Source organism: Patagioenas fasciata, chromosome 1 (genome assembly GCF_037038585.1).
Source record: "Patagioenas fasciata isolate bPatFas1 chromosome 1, bPatFas1.hap1, whole genome shotgun sequence".
Classification (NCBI taxonomy): Eukaryota; Metazoa; Chordata; class Aves; order Columbiformes; family Columbidae; genus Patagioenas; species Patagioenas fasciata.
In genome coordinates, this window is record NC_092520.1 from 215,483,092 (window position 1) to 215,501,105 (window position 18,014).

At 60.0% G+C, this 18,014-nt stretch overlaps 1 protein-coding gene across 2 annotated transcripts in view; it reads right to left on the reverse strand.

Moving 5' to 3' along the window:
* SHANK3 (SH3 and multiple ankyrin repeat domains 3) overlaps positions 1-18,014 on the reverse strand; it is a 410,126-nt gene that overhangs the window by 146,842 nt on the left and 245,270 nt on the right. For both annotated transcript variants that reach the window (XM_065860718.2, XM_065860710.2), the window contains one exon: positions 1,794-1,907. In XM_065860718.2, the coding sequence (XP_065716790.1) occupies positions 1,794-1,907 (114 nt within the window). The remainder of the gene's footprint in view (positions 1-1,793; positions 1,908-18,014) is intronic.

Sequence of the window (18,014 nt, forward strand, 5' to 3'; positions counted from 1 at the left end):
TATTACAAGGGGGGTGGTCAGTCGGTCAGAGAGGTTCTCCTTCCCCTCTACTCTGCCCTGGTGAGACCCCATCTGGAATATTGTGTCCAGTTCTGGGCCCCTCAGTTCCAGAAGGACAGGGAACTGCTGGAGAGGGTCCAGCGTAGGGCAACAAGGATGATTAAGGGAGTGGAGCACCTCCCTTATGAAGAAAGGCTGAGGGAGCTGGGGCTCTTTAGTTTGGAGAAGAGGAGACTGAGGGGTGACCTTATTAATGTTTATAAATATATAAAGGGTGAGTGTCATGAGGATGGAGCCAGGCTCTTCTCAGTGGCAAACAATGATAGGACAAGGGGCAATGGGATCAAGCTGGAACACAAGAGGTTCCACTTAAATTTGAGAAAAAACTTTTTCTCAGTGAGGGTGACAGAGCACTGGACCAGGCTGGCCTGGGAGGTTGTGGAGTCTCCTTCCCTGGAGACATTCAAACCCGCCTGGACACCTTCCTGTGCGACCTCACCTAGGCGTTCCTGCTCCAGCAGGGGGATTGGACTGGATGATCTTTTGAGGTCCCTTCCAATCCCAAACATACTGTGATACTGTGACGGACCCACAGCAGCCGGCACAGGGACACAGGGTGACGGACCAACAGCAGTTGGCATGGGGACACCAGGTGACAGGTCCACAGCAGCTGGTACAGGGACATGGGGTGATGGACCCACAGCAGCCGGCACAGGGACACAGGGTGATGGACCCACAGCAGTCGGTATGGGGACACGGGGTGATGGACCCACAGCAGCTGGCATGGGGACAGCAGGTGACAGACCCACAGCAGGAGCCCCGTGAAGTCGTGGTGGCCTCCAGGACCACCGCACCGCCGGGCACAGACAACCCGGGTAAGGAGCCGTTTTTGGAAAGCTGTTTCTACAAAACCGGGGACCTGGCACCTGACCCCAGGGGGAAGGACCGAGAGACATCCGAGCGCGAATCCTTCACGTAGAACAACGTCTCTTCGAACTAATCCCAGAGTGCAAACTGATTGCTGCCTTTGAAAAGTTAAGGTAGGGAAGGGTAACCAAAGAGCCAGGAATCGTATTTTAAATAAATCACTAAGGGGAGGGGGCTGTTAGAAGTAGATGAATGAGACGGGTAAACTGAGGCAGGGTCGGGTGGTCTGTAAACCTTGCAGTGCCAACGAGGGAAACTGCGGCCAGGATTCGGGGGGATATAAGCGGGGGCTTTTTGCCCTGTTCCGTGTGCCGACCGTTAGGTACAACGCCCGGTCTTGCAAAATCTCTACTAAAATCTGCTTTGCTGAGAGATCCTGCCCAGGCCTGTTCTATTGACAAGGTGATTGTTTCCTACAACCCGCAGCTGCTGCCACCCCCGGGACAGCAAATCCCCGGTGGGGGACCTGCAGGTGCTGAGATGGGGTCAGGGCTGCCCGGGCAGAGCCGCGGCCGCTCGGGGCCACAACAGACAGCTGCACAGCGCTGCTTCCTTCTGGAGTCTCCTAAACCGCACCGCGGGGCTGCAGGCTCAGGTCACAGCCACGCTCCCCGGCTCCATCACCCGGCACTGCAGCAAAAGGCAGCGGTGATCGCGGCCCTCGCGCTGCACCGCACAGCTACCGCGGATCCGCGGGGCCACCGCGGGACGCCGTGCACTCAGCAGCGTGAACCAACACCCGAGACACAGTTCTTCAGACGCACCCACCACCCACTGCGGAGAGCGGGCGAGCTCTGAGCCCGCTAGGAGCTCCCAGCGAACAGTTCTGCTTTCCGGCGGGCAGCGGGACCCGGCGCACAGCTTACCTTGCCGCGGGTCGTACTGCCGCATCTGCACCTCCTCGACGCATTCTGCCGGGAACCAGCCAGTCCTGCCCTTCACGGTTCCTTCCCAAAAGCCGCCTTCGCCGATGCTCAGCACTGCGGGGAGAGAAATGGGACGTGAGCGCGAGCAGGGCTGCCGAGAACGGGAGGCAGAGCCGGCACCGCGGTGCTGGCGCAGCGGGGACACCGCGGGGCACAGCACAGAAAACGTGCCAGGGTCAGGCCTGGTCTGGAGGAAGAAAGCACCTCCAGAAGCCTCCAGAAGCTTCTCTCCCCCATGTCCAGAAGAGACACAGCGTAGACAAGGTGACCACGCAGCCGTGTGCTGTGAAAATGAAACCCTGAACTGGCAGCACCCATCTGTGTAAGGGTGGTTCATGGGGACCCAGACAGCACACGGGCTTTGGTAAAACCACTTCTGTCACTGCTGACAGCCCAGAGCAACCGCGGCCCACCAGGAAAGCGAGAGCAGAGAGGGAAGGGAACCGGCCCAGGGACAGCACGAGTTCCCTGGGAACCGGGGTATTACAATCACCACGAGCCGTTTCGCTCCGAATGACCCGGCAAACAGGACGGGGCTGCGCTGGCACAGCAAAATTCTCCCGAGCCATTAAGCCTTGGGTTTATTGCTCAAAGCTGAGAGAAACGGAAGGGAAGTCTTGAAGTGTGCTCTGGAGATTAAATGAATGCAGAGTCAAGGAGATTGTACGGGAGAATCACACCAGGAGTGTCCTCATTAAACCAGGGAACCATCAGCCTGAACTCAGCCGCCGCCGGCTGCGCAGGACGGCTCTGGGGACACCAGGACACACGCTGGGGAGCTACAGACACAGCCGGCACCCCCACACCTGGAGAACGAACCGGGCCCCACAGCAGCGCAGCTCCAGGTGACAGAACGGCCTGAGCTTTCTGCTACGAAAACCACTGCCCGCAAACGTACGACTGATGGCAGCTGCCACCGCCCAGCTCCCGCAGCCAGGGCCCCAGCTCGGGCCGGCAGCGTCTGCCACAGAGATCCGGATTGTTCTGGGACATTGAGAAGGGAGCGGAGCTGGTGAGGGGCTGGAGCACAAGTGTGGTGGGAGCGGCTGAGGGACCTGGGGGGTTCAGCTGGAGAACAGGAGCTGAGGGGAGACCTTCTGATCTCTGAACTGCCTGAAAGGAGCTTGGAGCCAGGGGGGTCGGGCTCTGCTCCCCAGGAACAAGCGCCAGGAGCAGAGGAAACGGCCTCAAGTTGCACCAGGGGAGGTTGAGGTTGGATGTGGGAACAATTCCTTCCCCAAAGGGCTGTGGGGCATTGGAACAGGCTGCCCAGGGCAGTGCTGGAGTCACCAGCCCTGGAGGGCTGGACAGACGGACAGGAGGTTCTCAGGACATGGGGAACAGGTGGACTCGATGGTCTTGAGGGGCTTTTCCAACCAAACGATTCTGTGATTCTACAATTCAAAAAGGCCTCCCATGTGACCGTTACATTTCCCAGGGCCACAGAGGAAACGCTTGTCATTCCCAGAGCACCCAGGAGAACAAAACCACGCACAACGCAGGAGAGAAAAAAGGGAGGCGAGAATCACTAACAACCTTTCCAGCTGTTCCCCATTGATATATAATAGCCCAAGCGCTCAGATATTACCCCTGTTTTATCCAGAAAACGGCTGATGTGCATCTCTCACTTGAACTCGGGCACTCATGAGGCCAATTAACGGCCCCATCCTGGCCAGGGAGCAGAGCAGAGCAGCCACCCCTGTCCTCAGGTTACATGGCTCACAACGCTTTCCTAACCCCAGTGCTCTCTGGAACAGACTGTGAATTAATGCGCTAGATTTAGTCTGTAAAGCACCACAGATCAAGAGAAACTGTTGCACATCACCCCAAAGTGATCAGCCTTTGAGAAATCCTTTGGCAAACATGGCAGTGCAGAATCCGTAAGGGCAGTTCCTTGCACACGCAGACAGGACAGCAGAGCCGCGGCAGCGCGGGGTCCCCGCCGTCCCGACCCCCCACGCGCCCGTTGCCGCGGCACCGCCTGCAGCACCAGCTCTGAAACCCAAGCCCACCCCAGACCCCGTGGCCAGCAGGGATGGGGCGTTTCTTGGGCTTTGTCACTCCAGGAGCCGTTAGAACCCCCAGCGCAGAGAGAGGACTCTGAGCTGGTTCTCGAGCTCCTCGGCAAACCCCCGAGAGCCGGTGAAGGAAGAGGCTGACATGGGCTCTATTTTAAACTTGCGTCATCTTATCTTACGCTTTTTTCCCATGGTTGATTCTCCAGCTTTTTAATCACAACTTAACCCTGTGGCTTTGAGAGCAAACGCCTCACTGAAGCTTGGTTGGGATCAGAAATGTGCTCGGTGAACGTGAGGGTTCCCGGAGCTGCTGTGCCAGGGTTTGCAGACAGGCCCTGGGACCCAGCCCAGCACAAGGACAGTGACCCCGGAGCCGCTGGACGCCCCTCCAGCCACCGGGACCCCAGCAAGGGTGAGGAGCCAGTCACCAGATGGGCCCTTTGGCAAGGGGCTGACGGTGCCGAGGGGACCGGGGCACGGGGAGGCCTGGCCGAATCCTGCTCCCGGGGCTGCGCCACGGCCGGGCCGCAGGAACAGAGCTGGGCAGCGGGAACGAGACCCCTGGTGTGACAGCGTCCCCAGGAACCGGGCCCTGGGGCCCGCGGAACAGCTCTCGGGATGAGCCCCCTGATAACAATGGACTTGGGACCGCGAGGCAATGCCAGGGTCCTACAGCCTGTCACCCTGTGCCACCCTGACACCCTGTGCCACCCTGCCACCCGGCACCCTGCCACACCCTGTCAGTCTGACACCAGTCACTCTGTGCCACCCGGTCTGCCACCCTGTGGCACCCTGACACCAGTCACCCTGTGCCACCCTGACACCAGGCACTCTGTGGCACCCGATCTGTCACCCTGTGCCACCCTGACACCAGTCACTCTGTGCCACCCGGTCTGTCACCCTGTGCCACCCTGACACCAGGCACTCTGTGCCACCCGGTCTGTCACTCTGTGCCACCCGGTCTGGCACCCTGTGCCATCCTGACACCAGGCACTCTGCGCCACTCTGCCTGTCACCCTGTGCCATCCCACTGCCTGTCACCTCTATGTCACCCTGTGCCACCCTGTCACCTCTGTGTCACCCTGACACTGGTCACTCTGTGCCACCCTGTGCCACTCTGTGACCTTGCGCTACCCTGCCTGTCACCTGCGCCACCCTGCTGTCCTGCACCGCCCGGGTCCCTCCCCGCAGCTCCTTCAGCGTTCAGGCTCCACGCGCCAGCTGCACCCTCTGCCCCAGCTGCCCATGTCCGCAAACCCCTGTGAAATCAGCGCTGCCTTCACACCGAGCGGCTGAGGAAGACGGCCCGTTTGCACCTTTCCTTTCCTGACCGGCAGCCCCAGCAGCCCCAGCACACAGGAGCCCTGGCGCTCTGGGCCAGCGGCTGCTGCGCTGTCCCCCGGGTGTTCGCTGCCCGCCCGGGGACACACGGGGCTGGAGGGACACGTGTCCTGCCCACGGCCACCTGCCAGCGCTGGGGACGCAACACCGCGCCCAACGGCTGGCGGATCTGCAGGGCTTCCCGCTCCGGAACAGAGCGAGGGGTCGCGCACACGAGCTCACCGCACCACGCACCGCGGTCCCACCACCGCGCCGGGACTGCTGTGCGTCAATTGTAATCAGCTACCAAACAAACACCTGAATTAGGGTGGTATTTGGTGTCCCGGCGGGCAGAGGGCACAGGTGCTGCCGCCTCCCCGGCAGCACGGTCAGATTTACCGGCACCGGCACCCCGCGCCGCGTGTCGCCCAGCTCAGCGCGAGCACCACAGCTGTGGATGAATGATGCACCGCCCCACGGGAGCCAGAGCCAGCTCCACAACACCGAGGAATCAGACTGCGGTACCCAGGCACCAGTCCCGCGGGCAGCACGGGAAAAGCAAACACACAGCACAGCCTGACCTGCAAGGCAAACAGGACTCGGCTCAGCCTCTTCTCCGGAGCTCTTCTGGAGACACAAACGCTCCTGCTCTCCAAAGGTTCTGATGCTGTCACCATCTGGAACAGCCCCAAATCCTGTACTTTATTTCCCACTGCTCTCGTCCATGCCTTAGAAGCTCTGCTAACACCTCCCAATGGAAAATTTCCCCTCTCTAGTACGTTGTATTCCCAAATTGGCGGAGCAGGGCTCATCCAGCTCTCCAGAGCCCGCTGTTCTGCCCTTGTTCGCTCAGCTCTTCGATCACAGCGCGCTCAAGACTGGCTGCTTCTTGAGGACTGGAAGGACTGAAGTGTCAGCTGTCTGGCATCGAGCTGAGCACAGACCTTGAGGTAACAGCAAACCGAGTTCGTTGAAGTTGTTCGTATTTCACCAGTTTGTCTCTGAGGGCCTCCCATGAGATAACAGAAAAACCTTGCCACAAAGATGATGGAGTGGAGCATCTCCCGTGTGAGGAAAGGCTGAGGGAGCTGGGGCTCTGGAGCTGGAGAAGAGGAGACTGAGGGGGGACTCATTCCTGGGGATCAATATGGAAAGGGGCAGTGTCAGGAGGATGGAGCCAGGCTCTGCTGGGTGACAACCAGTGACAGGACAAGGGGCAATGGGTGCAAACTGGAACACAGGAGGTTCCACTTGAATATGAGAAGCAACTTGTTGGGGGTGAGGGTGTCAGAGCCTGGCCCAGGCTGCCCAGGGAGGCTGTGGAGTCTCCTTCTCTGCAGACATTCAAACCCGCCTGGACCCCTTCCTGTGGAACCTCAGCTGGGTGTTCCTGCTCCGGGGGGATTGCACTGGATGAGCTTTCCAGGGCCCTTCAGCCCCTGACATTCTGGGGTTCTGTGTGAACTGAGCAGGAGCTCTGGGCTGGCAGGGAGAGGCGCAGACGGTGCCAAGGAGCTCTGATGCCACCACAACCCACACATGGCACACCAAGGGGACAGCGCTGGGGTTCAGCCGGGCTTAGCAGGGCCTGACTTGCCCTGTGGACGCCGTCTCTCGGCAGCCGCTCCTGACGCGTCGCTCCTAAGGCCTGGTTCACTGTGTGTCCGTTCGCCACAGCACCAGCCCAGAGCTCACCGGTGACAGCGTCCTCTCCCTCACACCGAGCGGGCAACGCCACCGCGGCCCAGAAAAGGCTGGTGCTGACGGGGAACAGAGGTAAAGGGTCTGCTGGGGGGTGTGATCGCGGGTGCAAGCAGCCACCGGCTCTGAAGGTCACCGCTAATCTGCATAGCTATAAACATGGTAATGAGGCGCACAGCGAGCCACGGTGGGATGCGCACACAAAGTGCTTAAATACGCTCTGGAGAAGGGAACAAACAAGATATACCGGGAGAAAATGACTAAAGGAAGGCAGAGCAGATCACGGTTGGAGCGGAGCCCGGGCAGCCCCAGGGCCACCCCAGCGCCGTGACAGGGCCTGGGGCCACCCCAGTGCAGGAGCCCCAGGAGCGCCGTGCTTCTGAGCTGGGTTTGCCCACCAGGATCCCTCACCCTGTGGCTGCAGGAGCTGCGGGGGAGCCGCTGGAACCGCCGGGTCCCCCAGCCCCTGCCCGCCCTTGGAGCACAATCCACCTCCACTGCTGCGCTACCAGGGACCTGACCCATCCCAACCCCTTTGCAGCCCCTACTCATCTCCAGACACGTCTCCCAGACCGCTTTATGCTGCCCCCTGCACGCTCTGCCATGCCTGCACACCTCTCCCTTGGAGCATCCACTGTGGCATCCTCCAGGGCTTGTGGAAAATTCCCCCTGAAACGATGCCTATGGAGCCCAGCCAGCTGCAAATGACAAGGCAGTTGTGCTGACCAAAGGCTATTTTTTTTTTCCCTTGTCTTCCTTCCATTCATTTCAATCCCACTCAGTCCCTAGAGCCCACACACAGAACCAGCTCGGCAGGGCCAGCTCTCTCAGAGCGCCTCAGTGCGCCCGTTGGCGCCGCCGGCTGCTGTGCTGCCCAACCCGCAACCGCAGCCCCTGCCCCTGCCCCTGCCGCTGCCCCTGCCCCTGCCCCTGCCCCTGCCGCTGCCCCTGCCCCTGCCCCTGTCCCTGTCCCTGTCCCTGCCGCTGCCCCTGCCGCTGCCCCTGCCTCTGCCGCTGCCCCTGCCCCTGCCGCTGCCCCTGCCCCTGCCGCTGCCCCTGCCCCTGCCGCTGCCCCTGCCGCTGCCCTGCCCCTGCCCCTGCCGCTGCCCCTGCCCCTGCCGCTGCCCTGCCCCTGCCCCTGCCCCTGCCCCTGCCGCTGCCCCTGCCGCTGCCCTGCCCCTGCCCCTGCCCCTGCCCCTGCCCCTGCCGCTGCCCCTGCCGCTGCCCCTGCCCCTGCCGCTGCCCCTGCCCCTGCCCCTGCCGCTGCCCCTGCCGCTGCCCCTGCCCCTGCCCCTGCCCCTGCCGCAGCCCCTGCCGCAGCCCCTGCCGCTGCCGCTGCCCCTGCCCCTGCCCCTGCCCCTGCCCCTGCCGCTGCCCCTGCCCCTGCCGCTGCCCCTGCCCCTGCCCCTGTCCCTGCCCCTGCCGCTGCCCCTGCCCCTGCCCCTGCCGCTGCCCCTGTCCCTGCCCCTGCCGCTGCCGCAGCCCCTGCCCCTGCCCCTGCCACTGTCACTGTCACTGTGACCGCTGTCCCATTCGCAGCCCGAGCAGTCCCTGGCAGGGGCAGAACCATAACCATGGGACCCAGCTCTACCAGCACAGCTGTCGCAGTCGTGATTTCCAGCTCAGGTTCTGCTGTGCTGGGGACAGGTTCACGCGTGAACATAAAGAACAACGCAAAGGGCAACAATGGAAACACTGCAGGCCCCACTGCCCAGCCTGTAACACCCTTCACTTCATTTTTCATGGGCTTCCCCATACCAACCCTCACCCATAGCTTTGATCTTCGCCTCAGACCCTCACTGAAATCTCCTCAGGTCCCTCACGCGTGACTCAGCATCAGGGTCCCCACTCAGCACCAGGGTCCCCACTCAGCACCAGGGTCCCCACTCGGCACCAGGGTCGCCACTCGGCACCAGGGCTCCCCACTCGTCACCAGGGTCCTCACTCATCACCAGGGTCCCCACTCGGCACCAGGGCTCCCCACTCGTCACCAGGGTCCCCTCTCATCACCAGGGCTCCCCACTCATCACCACTGTTCCCACTCATCACCAGGGCTCCCCACTCATCACCACGGTTCCCACTCATCACCAGGGCTCCCCACTCACCACCACGGTTCCCACTCATCACCAGGGCTCCCCACTCGTCACCAGGGCTCCCCACTCATCACCAGGGTCCCCATTCATCACCGGGGTTCCCCACCTGCTCTAACAATGTTGTCAAACCCCGAATCCTCAGCGGTGCCAAGGGACCTTGCCCTGTACAGCACTCGCCTGCAAAAGGCACAGGACAGTCCCCGTGTGTCCCCAGCTCCCGGGTCCCACCACTGATGTGTCCATGGGCTCCTGTGTCCCTGGGAGCTGCCACGGCCAAATTCCTTCATAACAGCTTCATTCAGCTTCAGCCCCGAGGGGCAGAAAAGCATCAGAACTCACATCTGCTGTCTCGAGCTGCAAACAGGGGACGAAGCCATTCTGCTGGTTTTATCTGTTCAGGGATTATCAGGAAGCCGTTTGGGGCACAGATACGGAATCTGAATGCAGGGACTCTTGAGCCTGCGATAAGGCACAACTCGGGAGCCAGAGGTGTCACAGCACGTCTGCAGCGGGCACTGACACCCGGGGGTCTCCCCCCATGGTCAGACCTTCCCTGCCCGCTCTGACGGGAGAGCACCCCAAAGCCGTGGGGAGGCAGCGCTCCCGTTCCTCTCACCTGACTCAGGACCGCAAGGGCCCCTCTGCAGGGCCCGGGAACGCATGGGACGGCCACCCGGGACCCCCACGCTGACAGCACGGCCGCCGCCCCTGCAGCACGGGCTCCCCAAGGCCCGGGCACTGGGATCACTGCAGGTCCAGAGTCGCTACAGCACGCGCCCTCAGGCATGGCTGGAGCTGGAAACCTGACCGCATTGCTGAGACCTTGCTCCATTTCACATCCAGCCCCGCAGAGCTGGGCCCTGGACGACTGTTACCAGCAAAGACAAACTCTAGAAGGCTACAAAATGGCAACAAGTGGAACAGGTACCACGTCCTCACACCGAGACTAAATGTACATCACGGAAACCACACACTTGGAATCCCAGATCAAGAGGCAACCGGTGCTGCCGTCACGCACCGGTCTCCGGGCTGCTTTATTCCAACTGGTTTCCCAGCAATAAGGGAACGCTGGCCGGACTGGTGCAGCTCCATGTCCTGACAGCTCCTCCTGTAGGCTGGGCTTACACACAGCACCCAATCCATCTGAGATGACAGAGACGACCCGGCCTCTCAACCACACTTCACCTCCGTGTTCTTCACTTCTGAGCCACCGCCATAGAAGGGCCCCAGGAAAAGGGCCGCTGCCAGAGCTATGCCAACAGCACACGTCTGCCCAATGTCAGCTGGAAATTACTGCTGCTGAGCGCTGGAAGAATCTGCAACCGACCCATTTTCTGGTCCAGTCCCTCCCGTGAGCAGCAGCGCTGTGCTGTGACCTTCACTCAGTTCCAGAGCTCATCAGGCTCCGAGTTTCCTCCTATTATTGTTTCCCCACCCTAGGAAAGTTTTCTCCTCCTTTCCATTTAATTTGCCTGTATCTATACTGAGACACAGCCAAAACTGGAGTGAGCCAAGCACCGCAGAGCCTCACGTGGCTGCAAACCCTTTGCCCTGAGCCCTGCTCACTGCAGCTCAGGCCCAGGGGTGCACCGGGGTCCACCGGGTGCTCCTTCCCTAAGGCTCCGTTACCCTGACACCGCACCCAGGGGTGCTGGTGAACCCACCTCAGCAGCACCAGGAGCAGCCCCAACGCTGCCGTGTGGGTCCTGGGCAGGTGAATCTGGTACCAGCAGCACACGCGTTCACCTCCCACCTCCAGCACCGAGGGCTCCCACACCCGCTGGTGCTCCCACACCCGCTGGAGCTCCCACACCCGCTGGAGCTCCCATCCCTGACGGCTCCCGCTGGAAAGCCCACGGCACTTCTAGAGTCGGTGCCACGTCAGCCCCACTTTGCACAGCTGCTTTGCTATGGAATTAAAACGCAGTTATGAAAGCTGATTTTAAACGCCCTATCGAATTAATCAACTGCCTGCATACAATCCATCTGGCAGATGTGGCACGGTCCTTTCCTCGCAACAGCAGATTTCACTTGGGTTTATTAATAAAAAAACAAGGGAGAGACAAGTTGGCAGCTACAGAAATCAGGGAAAATGGGAAAGATTCATACGGGGCCTCCAGATGAACAGAAAACACGGTTTGTCCACCAACCTCATCACCTTCCACTGAAATGCCCTGGGGAGGCTCCTGACCCCGGCTGCACTTGAACAAGCCTTCGTTAACCAGCACTTGAACAAGCCTTCGTTAACCAGCACTTGAACAAGCCTTCGTTGGCCATCACTTGAACAAGCCTTCGTTAACCAGCACTTGAACAAGCCTTTGTTGGCCATCACTTGAACAAGCCCTCGTTGGCCAGCACTTGAACAAGCCTTCGTTAACCAGCACTTGAACAAGCCTTCGTTGGCCATCACTTGAACAAGCCCTCGTTGGCCAGCACTTGAACAAGCCTTCGTTAACCAGCACTTGAACAAGCCTTCGTTAACCAGCACTTGAACAAGCCTTCGTTGGCCAGCACTTGAACAAGCCTTCGTTAACCAGCACTTGAACAAGCCTTCGTTAACCAGCACTTGAACAAGCCTTCGTTAGCCATCACTTGAACAAGCCTTCGTTAACCAGCACTTGAACAAGCCTTCGTTAACCAGCACTTGAACAAGCCTTCGTTAACCATCACTTGAACAAGCCTTCGTTAACCAGCACTTGAACAAGCCTTCGTTGGCCATCACTTGAATAAGCCTTCGTTAACCAGCACTTGAACAAGCCTTCGTTAACCAGCACTTGAACAAGCCTTCGTTGGCCATCACTTGAACAAGCCTTCGTTAACCAGCACTTGAACAAGCCTTCGTTAACCAGCACTTGAACAAGCCTTCGTTAACCAGCACTTGAACAAGCCTTCGTTAACCAGCCCTTGAACAAGCCTTCGTTAACCAGCACTTGAACAAGCCTTCGTTAACCATCACTTGAACAAGCCTTCGTTAACCAGCACTTGAACAAGCCTTCGTTAACCAGCACTTGAACAAGCCTTCGTTAACCATCACTTGAACAAGCCTTCGTTAACCAGCACTTGAACAAGCCTTCGTTAACCAGCACTTGAACAAGCCTTCGTTGGCCATCACTTGAATAAGCCTTCGTTAACCAGCACTTGAACAAGCCTTCGTTAACCAGCACTTGAACAAGCCTTCGTTAGCCAGCACTTGAACAAGCCTTCGTTAACCAGCCCTTGAACAAGCCTTCGTTAACCAGCACTTGAACAAGCCTTCGTTGGCCATCACTTGAACAAGCCTTCGTTAACCAGCACTTGAACAAGCCTTCGTTAACCATCACTTGAACAAGCCTTCGTTAACCAGCACTTGAACAAGCCTTCGTTGGCCATCACTTGAACAAGCCTTCGTTAACCAGCCCTTGAACAAGCCTTCGTTAACCAGCACTTGAACAAGCCTTCGTTAACCAGCACTTGAATAAGCCTTCGTTAACCAGCACTTGAATAAGCCTTCCTTAGCCGTCACTTGAACAAGCCTTCGTTAACCAGCACTTGAACAAGCCTTCCTTAGCCGTCACTTGAATAAGCCTTCGTTAGCCGTCACTTGCTCGTCTACTGACAACAGCTGAGACACTGAGTCTGCACGCAACACGGAGATGGAGCCCTGGGGTCAGCATGGACGGGTTCTGCCCTCTAGGGACGTCTCCAGCGAACACACCTGCGCTGACACCCACCTCCGACACACAGAGCTGCGCCTGGACCACGAGCCGTTCACACACGGACCACAAACACACACACACGGGGCAAGAACACACACAAGGCAAGAACATACACAGGGCAAGAACACACACACACGGGGCAAGAACACACACAGCCCCCTTTGCTCCGGTACTCAGAGCAGTCACCACACCAACAACTCAGCAGCTCAAACGCAGGAGAACCTGCACGCGGGCAGTTGTGCTACTCCTACGTTACACCAGGACGTAACGCACGTGGAGCTTCCTACAGCAGCCTCCAGTCATTCCCACCCAAACAGGGTTGTGTGGCTGCTCCTCCACGACAGCCGCCCGGCACCTTCCAAGCAGAGCCGCCTCCCCACCTCCAGGTGCTAAACCAGTCTAAAGCAACATCAGTGGACTTGCCCCGCTCAAACCTCACGTGTTTCCTTCATAACATTAAAACAAACTACTCCAGAAAGAAATCCAACACAGACGGTGCTGGCCCAAAAGGGAGGAGTCCTCAGACGTCCTGTCCACGCAAACGTCAGCTCTCCATGCCGGCACAAACGGCCGTGGGCTCTGCAGTCACTCAGGCGCCTCTGCTGAGCCTGCAGGTGCCCCTGCGACCACACAGATCATCCTGGTGGCCAGCAGAGATCGACCAAAACCCGGCAGAGAGAGGGAGCAGTTAACAGAGCTTCAGTCTGCTACGCAAGTTCACTCTCGCAGAAGAATAAAGTTTCCCCCTCCAATAAAGAAGGCAAATTAATAAAGGCCGAAGAATTCTTGTATCTCCAAACTTCTCTTTGCTTGAGTCACAGCAGGTTCTAAGACAGTAGGCAAGAGTACAGATATTCAGGCCATCCGGAAGAGACCTAAAATCCCCTTCTGAATTGTCCCACCAAGAATTCTGAGAGCTGAAAACGCCCATGGCAGCAGAGCAGGTTCTGAGGCGCCTTCAGCCAGCGAGTCCCAGCGCCCCAGCGCCACAGCACGGGCTCTGCCGGGGCGCGCTCAGACCGCGGCTGAACACAGCGCCCCCGCCCAGCTCCCGGGGACAGGGTCCTCCCGAGGCACTTCACAACAGCCAGGCCAGCGGAACCGCGTGAGTCGGTCCGCAGATGGAGCAGTATTTGCCTGACCATCGCCACCAAGAACTCAGAGAACCGAGGCCCCGGCAGACAGCTGCTGTCCAGATGTGTTCTCACCTGCAGCCTCAGTCACACGTGTCCCCCGCCTGCTCCCCCAAACAATGGCCAACGACAAGGAGCATGCCCAGGAGCTCACCAAGGGTCCTGAGCTCACCCAGTGGACCAGAGAGAGACCCCTGAACGCTGGACACGTAAGCGCTGGCAAAAGAAAGCGTGGATCTTTTGAGCCTGGGTTGCGAAGTCAAGGCGGAGACCGGGCTGAAACAATGGGAGCGAGGGGGGTGAAGAAGCATAAAAGGTGACTCCAGAATGGACACCGGTGAAGATCTTCCCACCAGAGGATCCCGAACCACGAGGGAGGACCGGCCGGACTGCACGGGACCGGAGAGCAGAGGGAGCTGCTGGAACTGCACTGCTGATAAACGCAACCTCATTGCTCATCTTTACTCTTACTTTTCCCCATTTCTTTTCCCTTTTCTTTTTCTTACTGTCTCTCTCTATCGCGTGCTGCTTTATGGGCAAATTAATAAAGTAACACTGCTTGATTGAATTATAACCCCTTGGCACTTTAGTCGCCTGAATTTTGTGCTCTGAGGTCGAGGTAAAAGAACCATCAGGAGTCCATCGCCGACCGGACCGCGACACCGCGTGACAGCCCAGCAGCTTTGGGAGCAGCTCGGCTGTCAGAGCAGAGATTTCCAGGAAACGCAAACCATGCCCTGAGGAAGGGGCAACAAAAGAGCCCCCAAGTGAAGCTGACCCTGAGGACAGGGCACCTTATCTGCTTCTGCAGGGGAGGAGGCCAAGAGGAGGGACCTGACTTTCCTGGTACCCCACTATTTTGCATTCATGGTACTTTATGTCTAAGAGACTTTTAAAACCGAGAAGGATGAAAAGGCAGGAAAACGTTCATTGCTGTATTAGAAATGAAAGGAGAGGGGTGGCTGTGTCTCCTCATTGCTCCTGATGGCATCCCGGGCACAATCGGTTTTCCAGAGGCCGGGGATGAGCCGAGCGGCCGCAGCAGCCCCGGCCCCGCGGGTCGCGCTCGGGCTGGGAGCCAGGACAGCGCGGCTGCGCCGGGTTCCTTCTGCAAGAGCTTAGGCCAGCTCTGCCCACAGCACGAGAAGCGCTGGCGTGGCGGGGGAGGGTGCTGGAACACCGCTCGGCCTGTTCCGGGGCGCAGGAAGGGGCCCGCACGCTGCTGAGCCGGCTCAGAACAAACCAAGCAGCACCCCTGGGTCTGGCAGAGCTGTGCACACACAGGTTCCCCGCGGCCTCTCCCACCGGACAGCCCGGGCAGACGCTCGTGTTGGCAGCTCCAGACCAGAGGCCACCACCGGGAGCCCCTCCGAGCGCAGCAGCTCCGCAGCGTCCCCTGCGCGGCAGTGCCGGGAACACCGAGCCACAGCGTCCTGTGCCAGCGCCCTGCACCAGTGTCCCGTCCCTGTGCCCCGCGCTGCCAGCCGGACAGGGGCCGTCCCACCCAGGGCCCCGGAGCACCTGCTGCAAACACAACCTGCGCTCGGACGGCCGGAACCTGCTGCAGAGGCTCTAGACAAAAAGGACCGTTCCTGCCGTTCCTTCACCAGCGCACACTCAAACCGCCTGCTTTTTCAACCTGCCCTTGAATATCATATTAACTGTGATTAAGCTCACAAGCTCCAGCTCTGCAGACAGCCTGCCGGGCCCAGGCACGGCACGGCTAACGGCGGGGGGTGAGGGGCACTTCCTAAATCACCTCTTCCACCTCTTGTTAAGCGTGGGGCTCCAGCGAGCGCAGAGGAACAAAGGCACAGCTGGGTTCAAATGAGACCCGAGGCGGCACAGAGCTCAGATACAGCAGTGGAGGAAATGAGAACATTACGATGAATGGGGACGTGACCTGAGGAACGGGCACAAAGGGAACTGGCACAGCAGAGGACGCCAGGGCCAGCCCTGCCTGCACCATCTGGCACCAACTCCATCCCAACTGCCCTGGCAGCCACAGGCAGGTAAAACCAATTAAACACAAGGCCTGGGGACCTGAAAAGTCTCCATGAGCAGATGGACGCACCCGAGTGCTGTTGGGAGGGAAGGGTAGAGCTGTCCAGCCCACACAGGCTCCGCAGGGCTCGGTCACATTGGCCCTGCCGAGGCACCGCTGCTCTGCCCGCGCTCCATCACACACCAACCAGTGCTGCACAGACACAGTGCACAGGCCGGCCAGGGCACGCGGCTGTCACCCCGCCACTCGCCATGGGCCCTGTGGGCACGGAGGGAGCGGGGACCGGCACAGCAGGACCCGGTGTGGTCGCACACTGGTGAGCAGCGGTGGTGCCGGAGCAGGACCCGGTGTGGTCGCACACTGGTGAGCAGCGGTGGTGCCGGAGCAGGACCCGGTGTGGTCGCACACTGGTGAGCAGCGGTGGTGCCGGAGCAGGACCCGGTGTGGTCGCACACTGGTGAGCAGCGGTGGTGCTGGAGCAGGACCCGGTGTGGTCACACACTGGTGAGCAGCGGTGGTGCTGGAGCAGGACCCGGTGTGGTCGCACACTGGTGAGCAGCGGTGGTGCCGGAGCAGGACCTGGTGAGGCTTGGAGGGGCTGAACTGGCATGGCTCACCCTGTCTGGGGACAGTGTCACTGTGCCCGAGGAGACGTGTCAGTCAGGGCGTCAGGCCAGAGCTTCGGGCTCCTGGTGCGAGACGGGGCCGTGGCGCAGATACGGACCCAGACCTTGAGCTTGGCTCGCGGGCCTGCGGGGTCGGAGCCCAGCACAGACCTGGGGCTGCAGCCGGCGCTGATGCAAAGTGCACCACGTTCCGCAGCTCCCGTCATGCCCCAGCGCTGCTCCTCACCCGCGGCGATCCCGGCAGCCGCAGCGGCAGCACATCTGCCGTCCCGCTCCCGCAGCTGCTCAGGCTGATGCCGCTCAGGCTGATGCCCCTCCGGCACCGGGGAGCTCGGCAGCGGGGAGCTCGGCAGCAGGGATCTCGGCACCCGAGCTCTGCACGGTGCTCAGAACGAGGGGGCTGCGGGTCCACGAGCACAACGGCCACAGAGACGCTGCGGATAACAAACTTGCGAGCGCGGCTCCACAGCACCGCCGCACAGATTGCTGCTCCGAGCTATTCCAGCCCTGCAGCCTCCAGCTGCTAAGCTGATTTTTATAATCATCTTGCTTTTAATACAATCATTATACAGTCATTATGCCTTTAATTAAGCATTTATTGTAAAAAATAGTGCCAATCAAAGTCAGCAGGTTGGAATAGGAAAGGAAGGGAATTAATGTATTCCCAAAATGTTAATGAGGACTTTTCAGCCTAAGCAGAGTTTCGGGATCTGGTACCCAGTAAGCAGATTTGGAATGCGATACGCGAAGCCTGAGCAGGGCGGCTCTGACCCAGATGGCCGGAGCCAAAAGGCGACGGCTGCGGTAGTGCTGCCGATGCTCACACCCTCCCTGCCCCTTCCTCACCTCCTGCGGACACCGATCCCCCCGCGCTGCTCACAGCAGCAGCATTTCCACGCTGCGAGTGGACTCCCCAGGGACCCACGACGTGTCCCTTCCATGGCCCCTGCAGATCAGCGGGGGCACACATGCACCGCTTGGGACATCCCACAGCCCAGCGCCGCCCAGAACGGCCCCGCAGCCCCCGACACCCCCAGCTCCACAGCCCCTGACACCCCCAGCCCCACAGCCCCTGACACCCCCAGCCCCACAGCCCCTGACACCCCCAGCCCCACTGCCCCTGGCCCCACAAGCAGCCATCAGGGCGACATCTGAGGACACGGGGCCAGCCAAACCTTCCCTAAAGCCAAGTCTGCCCTGTAAAACTCGGATGAATCACGGCACAAGTTACTGTGCGTGCACCCCCAGCAACTCCCCCACCATGGGGCTGGGGTCTCTTCACCCCACAGGACCCCAACCTCCCGGGACAGCCCCCCAGGACTGGCACCCACAGTCCTGTCCCCAGGGCACGTTCCTGCGCTGGAAGGCTCAGGTGCTCTGCGGAGTCAGACAAACCAGCACGGCTCACCGTCAAACCTGCCAGCCACGCGCGCCAGACAAAGCGAGGTTCCTGCCATCCACGCTCGCCAGACAAAGCGAGGTTCCTGCCATCCACGCTCGCCAGACAAAGCGAGGTTCCTGCCATCCACGCTCACCGGACAAAGCGAGGTTCCTGCCATCCACACTCACC